This window comes from Chaetura pelagica, unplaced genomic scaffold, assembly GCF_000747805.2.
Source record: "Chaetura pelagica isolate M959 unplaced genomic scaffold, ChaPel_1.0 scaffold159, whole genome shotgun sequence".
NCBI classification, from domain to species: Eukaryota; Metazoa; Chordata; class Aves; order Apodiformes; family Apodidae; genus Chaetura; species Chaetura pelagica.
In genome coordinates, this window is record NW_009954555.1 from 2,287,694 (window position 1) to 2,295,178 (window position 7,485).

The window sequence follows — 7,485 nt, forward strand, 5'->3', positions numbered from 1 at the left end:
CCCTCCCCCCGCTCTCCCCCCCCTGCCCCCGGGTCCTCCCCGGCCGCTCCCGGGGCTGGTGCAGGGTCCCGCCGCCTCCGCTATGCCCGAGCCTCTGCCCCCCACCCAGCTGTACACCTCGGAGCGGGTGGTGGTGCTGCTCTCCTGCGTGCTTTCCTTCCTGGGCTCCAGCCTCCTGGTCTGCAACCCATGCCCTGTGGCCGGAGCTGCGGACCCGTCCCCGCCAGCTCCTGCTCTACCTGTCGCTGGCCGATCTCCTCTCTGCCCTCTCCTACTTCTACGGGGTGCTGCAGGACTTCGACAGGACCTCCTGGGACTGCGTGCTGCAGGGCGCCCTGTCCACCTTCTCCAACACCAGCTCCTTCTTCTGGACCATGGCCATTTCGGTTTACCTCTATCTCACCATTGTGAGGGGCTGGGGTGGGTGCTCCGGTCACCTGCTCTTTTCTTAAGGATGCTGTGCCTTTTCGACTGGGATTTTGCTGTCTTCTAACTAACCCCCCTGATTATTTTTCCCCTCTCAGTGAAGAAATGGAGCTGTGGAGAAGTTTAAAAAAAAAAAAAAAGCAAACTTGCTGAAAGTCACATAAAATCTCTGGTAAGAGAGTGAAAATCCAGGCTTCTGCTTTCCCTCTGCAATCTGCTCTGACCTCCTAGAAATAATGTAATGAAACTTGTGTTTGCAGTGCTGGTATTTCGCTGGGAAAACTCCTGTGTTTGGGATCTGTTTGCACAGGTCCCTGACTTCCAGTGCCAGCCTGGTCTTGTAGATCTTCCCCTTTCCTCAGGCAGGTTGCTGTAATTCAATACTCAAAGGAGAATGTAGTCTCTAAGTTAGGAGGAGGCTTGAAGAGCACTCTGAAGGTTGTTTTGGCACGTTTGATTGAAAGCAAAACAAACAAGACCATAGTGTAGCTTTATGTCTCACTTTCTGCTATTTACTGAGCTGTTTTTCCACATCATGTTTAGTACAAGCTTTCATTATGCAATTGCAGCTTGTGGGATCATGTGCTACCTCCACACTGAGCAAAACAGTGATCCTTTAGTACTCTGAGCTGCCAGGCTTTTGCATTAAATTATAAGAGGAATGATCTGGTTTAAAGAAAAAGCATCAGGGCAAGTATTGACTTTTGTTTCTTAGTGAAGTATTTGTCGCCTTTTGTTTTCAAACAGCATCACTTGGGAGTTGATTGAATCAGAGCTGAGTCCAGGTAAAGGTGGGACAGAGAAAGACATTAAGCCCAAGAGTGAATCAGGAGGAACTTCAGTTCCTGCCCTGCCTGTTCTAATCGGTTCTTGGCAGCAAGGTCTGCATGGGAGAGAGCCCGAGGTGACAACTCATGCCTCTGGGTACACCAGGGTGTTGCTGGGGAAGGTGGAGTAAGATGCAGTGGAACAGTGGAGAGGATTTGTTATTTCATTTCCAGTGAATAAAGAGTTCTAAGAATTAGGGAGAGGACAAAGCCAGTGAAGAGCCAAGTGTTGCTTAAGGAAGAGAAATAAGCAGCCTGGCTGCTTTTAGGGGTGTGCTTGTCTGCAGCAGGCTACAGCAAAGAGCTGATGCAAATCTGGCCTATTTGTAACTTTCCTGTTCTCTAATCACTTGTTGGGTGCCCATTGTCTGCTGTTCAACTTCTCCATCTGGTTTCATGTTTTTCAACCTCACCTGCTACGAAGTGTGGAAGGAAATAGGCCAGTTCACTGAAATGACATTGGCCACTATCTGTGCAGTCTTTGAAACCTGTGACAATGCTGAGAGCTTGTTCTAACCCTGAGACAGAGGGACTTTGCAGTAAAAATAAAATACCTTCTTCTGTTCTTGGTATGGACCAGCTCCCCTTGCTCTGGTTGAAGGGCAGGATGGAGAGCTTCCGCTGGAGAGCTTCATCAAGACTCCCAGGCTGTGTTTAAAGCTCCTTCCTGCTTTATGATCTGCAAGAAAAGCCAGAAAAAAAACAAGTGAGGACCTGTTCTCTGTCCATCTTCCTTCTTCCTTCTCTGCAGTTTTATCATTAGCTGAGAACTCAAATTGTGGACATGGGCTTGGAGATGGTTCCCACTCACACTGGTGCTCTCAAGTCCCCCTGCCAATCTGGGGTCCTTGTAGCCTAAAAATCTTGTAGTGCCACAGATAGGAACTGCTGCAACTGATGTGAACAGATACTACCACATGTATTAACTGCAGAAGGTAGGTGAGGGAGACCAGTCTAGGGCAGAAGGAAAGATGGCAAAGGGTAGATGATGTTTTAAGGACTTAAGTTTCCAGTATTACTGGCTAGGCAAGAACTTGGGCTTATTCCCCTCCTTTTTGGACAAGTGTAAAGATGAATATTCTTTTCATGCTGAGTATAACCAAAGCCTGTTTGTTCTTTAGCTGAGTGGAGCTTCTAACCTGATATGTTGGAAGTCAAGGCCTGAATTATTTTTTTTTAGGGACATGAGGATGTGACACTGAATGGAACCTGTCAGGCTTGTTTGTCACTGACTCCTGTGGTGACACATCCACCTCTTTCTGCTAGACCAGACAACTACAGGCTCTGATCTGTTTTTACACTTGTGTTGTGGTCAGACAACCTTTGAAAACAAGCTTTCAGTTAGCTTTAAAAATATTGATGGAGCTGTAAGGTGTAAGTTCTGGCAACCAAAGTTTAAATTTCTAGGCCACCCCACTTGTTCTGCATTTCTAAACATCAAGTATCACTTAGTTGGGCAGTGTCATCCCTGTTGTGAGAGTGGTTGATCCAAACCTGGGGTGAGGATTAGACCAGTATTGATGACACTTTGGTGCTGCAAGCTCAGTTTAATGTTTTGAGGGAGGGAAGGCAAAAATAAAATCGGAACAGGTTTGAAGTTCTGCTTACAGTGTGTGCTCAAAGCTTTCTTGAAATTGGCTGGTATGTCCAGAAGACTTTTTTTTTCTCTCTTACAGAGTAAAAACTCCTGTCCCCAGAAAGAACCCCCTGCGGGCTTGCTGGTAAGATGGCTAGTTGTCCAACCTGTGCAGGCTGGTGACTTCAAGTCTTCCCTGCTTGGCAGAGCCCCTGGGGAAAAAAAACCAACAAACAACGAAACAAACCAGTTGTGCAGTGTAAATCACAATGTGGGATTAAGCAATCTGACTCAGGCATTCTGAGGACAACAAAACAGACACAACTTGAGCTGGACACTGCTTGACGTGAAGGGTCCTTGTCCTCCCTTCTATAAATGCAGCATTAAACTGTTCTCTTTTATATCCCTGCCTGGTAATTTGACCTGGTTTTATCTTACAGAATTCTTTCAAGTTCAGGTCACTGTGGAGAAGGTTATCTAGGCAAATGAGTTTTAAATATACTTCCTCTTTTCTTGGTGCTGAGGTCGTTGGTGCTTGTCTGCCTTAATATGGTTCTTTAAAGAACTGCCACTTCTCTTGAATTCCTTACTTTTTTGGTCAGCTCTTCCAAGTGTACTGACATTTGAATGTCTGTGCTTCTGTAACCCCTGTTTTCAAGCAAGTCACCATTTTTTACCAAAATGAGTCCTGAGTTGTGTAGGACCTTTCATGGTGGTGGCAATGTTTGGAATGTCTTTAGAAATCCTGCTCTGATAATAGCACAGGGAGAGCTTCCTGCAGCAGAACTGTTCTCAAGTAACCACATGGGCTTGGATTAGCACTGCCTGTTCTGAGCTGAACATTGAAACAAAATGTTCTAGAGATGCTAAAAGGTTGACTGATAATTTTACAGTATTATATTGACACTTGTTCTGTGGGTTAGTGAACACAGACACCATTTAAGAGTGGGAAATGGGGTGTTTTTGAGATCTAATATCGTGGGATTATCTCTAATATTTTCAGTTGGGCTGTGGAATTTCAAATAATCTGGTCTAGGCAACTGCTGGTTGCCTACATAGTCTGGTGCATGTGAAACAGATTTTGGGAGGAAGATCCTTCTCATGTTTTCTGCAGCTGCTCCAGGCTGTCAGTGGAAGAGTGTGAACCAGGAGGGTGATGAGAGTGATACAATAATGGCTTTGTGATCTGTGTATCTGGAGAGACCAGGTGGGATGTGCTGGGAGCTCAGCCTGAGTGCTTGCTGAAGCATTTGTCTCATTTATTGAGGAAGTGCCTATAGTCCTGAGGATGAACACAGGAAGGGCGGGTGATGTATTTGGTGAAGTGCAGGGCAGAATTTCAGTTGTGGAGTAATGTGTGAGCTGCACATCACAGGCCTGTGACACCCTGGGTGTTTACAGCAGCACCCAGGAAGGGGCTGAGGGATCTTACATTGAGGATCCTGGAATTTTTCAGTTCTTGCTCATGGTTTTTGTGGGCATCCCAAGCTGCTGAGTGACTTAATTTATGTGTGTCACCAGTTATTTTTCTACTAAATGCTTCCCTGTGTTTGCCTCTGCTGTCAAGAGAGAAGCCAGAATCAAAACACAGATCCAAGTTATGTCCACATGACTTTGCTTTTCAGCTTTTTGCTGCTAGTGCCAGTGATGTCCTTGGGAAGAAACTTGCAGAAATTATCTGTTTGCTTCCAAGATATTGACTACACCTCTATTTGAAAACAAACAACCCACTGGTGGAATAAAATTGTACCTTTCTCTGTGTACTGGTCTTCTGTGCCAGTTGACGCTTAGGAATCAGACTGTGGGATTTGGTTGCTTGTGTTCTGAAAGCCTGGGAATTGGGCAGCTTGGTCATGACTGGCTGGATCCTACAGGATAGTGACTTTGTACAGTGCTCCAGCCTCGTTGAATCCTTCACCCCACCTGTATCCAGGGGAGAAGAGGAGTAGGTAGGATGTCTCCTGTTCACCTGGCTGGACACTGCATGCTTGCTCTGTGGGCCAGGTTTCAGTTCAGAGTGTAGCACATGATTCCACATCTGTCCATCAGGACTGGGGACCCACCTTCCTAGAGCAGGTCCCTAGGGAATGGATTTGCAGTCCAGTGAAGATTCTGATGAAGAATCCCTTGGTCTGTCACCCATTTTCCCTGGGCTGTGGAGGGACTAAACTGAGTATGTTCCTGGTTTAACCTTGCTCTTCATGTTCTTTCCTCAGCTGGGGAGTCCCCCTGGGCATCACGGTGGCTGCTGTTGCTCTAAAGAAGATTGGCTATGATGCCTCCAATGTTTCTGTGGGCTGGTGTTGGGTCAACTTGGATGCAGAAGACCGGGTCTTGTGGATGTTGATAACAGGGAAGGTCTGGGAGATGCTGGCCTACGTGATTTTGCCAGTCCTCTATATCCTCATCAAGAAGCACATCAATAGAGCAGTGAGTATTTTGCTACTTTCAGCTTAGTTTGCAGCCTTGAGTTTGCAGCCTTGCTCTGTGGTTGTATCCTCCTGTGCTCTGAAGATTTTGCTGCTAATTCAGCAGCTGCACAGGAAGGGGTTGCTTCATATGCCACTGAAATGCACCCACCACTGGGAGCAGCAGAACACCTGCCTGAGCAGCCCATAGCAGCATTGCACAGTGACTTGGCACAAAAATGTAAAAGCCTGTGGAAAACTTCTGGAGTTATGGGATGTATGTGAGTGAAATGTAAAGACGATGTGAAGGACAAAAATTCAGCTTTAATTAGGCCTTCACACTTCCACTTGTACCAAGCCTGAGTTTGGCATCTGGACCTGTCTAACCTCAGCTGTTTTAGGATCCCCAGTGATTGTGTGTATGAATACCTGTTTTGTTACTGGTAGCATAAAGCCCCATTTGGGAGCCTGGGCACTATAGCATTAGGCACTGCATGCATGCACAGTACAGGAAGAACCCCTGTCCTAGGAGGGTTTCAGAATTCCAGCCTTATTTGCTGTCGTTCCTTGTGAACACAGAAATCCAGGCATCTAAGACAATGTTTGCATAATAGAGAAATCTAGATTGAGAGTGGCAGAAGGAAAGAAATCCAGAGGTTCTTTTTTTCTAAGTTTTGTTAGGGGAAAAAACCTCCAAGCACAGCTGGATAGATGTGCTTCTGGAAAAGGCAAACCTGTTCACTGTGAGGAAGCTATGGCAATGGAAGTTGGGATAAACACAGACCTGGTTAGGGCAGGATCTTGCAGACGAGTTGGAAAAGCCATGTAGTTCTAAGCAGTTCCAAGGGCCCAGGGAAAGGGGAGCTGGACAGGGTTTGCTGTGCTGTCACTGTCACCTGACATCAATCAGGCAGGACACTGTGTTCCAGCACTGTCAGACAGCAGCTGACTGCCTGGAAACCTGACCCCCCACCTGGTCAGGCTCTTACCCAGGGACTCCCAGGCACTCTGCACTCCCTTCCCTGCTCCCAGCCCTCACCCTGCCAGAGCAGGAGTGTGAAGCAGGCAGCTGCCCCTCTGCTCTCATCCAGGTGGCTGAGGGCTAGAGCAGCAGCACCCAGGGCTTTCTGCAGTGCAGCATCTCTGTTCTCATCACTAGGATATGGCAGCCTGGTAGCTTGCTTCCTAAGGCTCCTTATGGCTGGTCTCCCACTTTCAAGGATGAGCAGTAGGTGACTAGGGCCAGGTTTGGGCTGTATTTATGGCTGAAATGGGTTTTGCAGTAGTGGCTGCTGCACAGCCTGAGAGGCAGGAGGAATTATAGAAGTAACTGTTGTGGGGGACATGTGCAGGATGTGGACTAGGGTCTTTCTGGGTAGAAAATATTGCATGGGAGTGGGTGGGATGCTGCACTGAAAGCCCTTGCAGGGATTTGGCTGACGTTGTCCTACAGGTCTGCTCTGGAGGAAGTAAAGCTTCAGGACTGGGAATACTGAGGTGAAGGGGAATACTGTGCATCAAAGCTGTGTGTGCTCTGTAGCCTGATGGTAGGAGGAATATTGTCTACAGGTCAGCTATTCTGAAGTTCAATCTCTTCACCCCCATGAACATCCTGGTGTTCAGCACCATGTGGCCCTGTAGCTGCTGTGGGTGCTGTGTTCACCTGCTCTCCCTCAGCCAGGAATCTGGGTGCATCCAGTAGCTTCTACCACAGGAAGTTCTTTTGAGCTTTACACCTTCAACCACCCAGATCTCTGGGTCTTTTTTTCTACATGTGCTGCCCCTGAGAGGTTAGCTGTCTTGTCTGAATCCATGGGAGCCCATTGGTGACAAGATATGCTCAGAAATCAGGCAGCAGGTTCTACACAAACATAGTGAGTAACTTTCACATGGGTGTAAGTTCCTTGTGGAATTTACTGGCTGTGGTGAAATCCAAAAATTTGGATGGTTTGAGAAAGATGAGCCAGACTTCTCCCCAGATGTATTTATATATATATGTATATCTCTATCTATCAAGAAGCCTTTGCAAGGTTGAACCTTGACCATGCATTTACAGAGTGGTAAAGCCAGCAGCAGAGGGGCCAGGCCACTGCACCAGCAGAACTACTTTGTGTACTACTGCTTTTTTATTTATGTTGTTGTGACCTAGTTCCCTGGTGACTAAGTAGCAATGTTTGTTAGTACAGAGCTGTAGTGGGACTCTGATAAGGGCTGTATATCCTCTATTTTCCACTCCTTGGCTTCAGCA

The 7,485-nt window shown here is 47.1% G+C and overlaps 1 protein-coding gene across 1 annotated transcript in view; it reads left to right on the top strand.

The window, feature by feature from the left end:
- Positions 1-82: 82 nt before the first annotated feature.
- Positions 83-7,485, top strand: part of GPR157 (G protein-coupled receptor 157) — an 8,908-nt gene continuing 1,505 nt past the window's right edge. Inside the window, 4 exon segments of the mRNA XM_010005156.1 lie at positions 83-184; positions 186-461; positions 2,696-2,709; positions 5,046-5,259. Coding sequence (XP_010003458.1) covers positions 83-184; positions 186-461; positions 2,696-2,709; positions 5,046-5,259 — 606 coding nt within the window.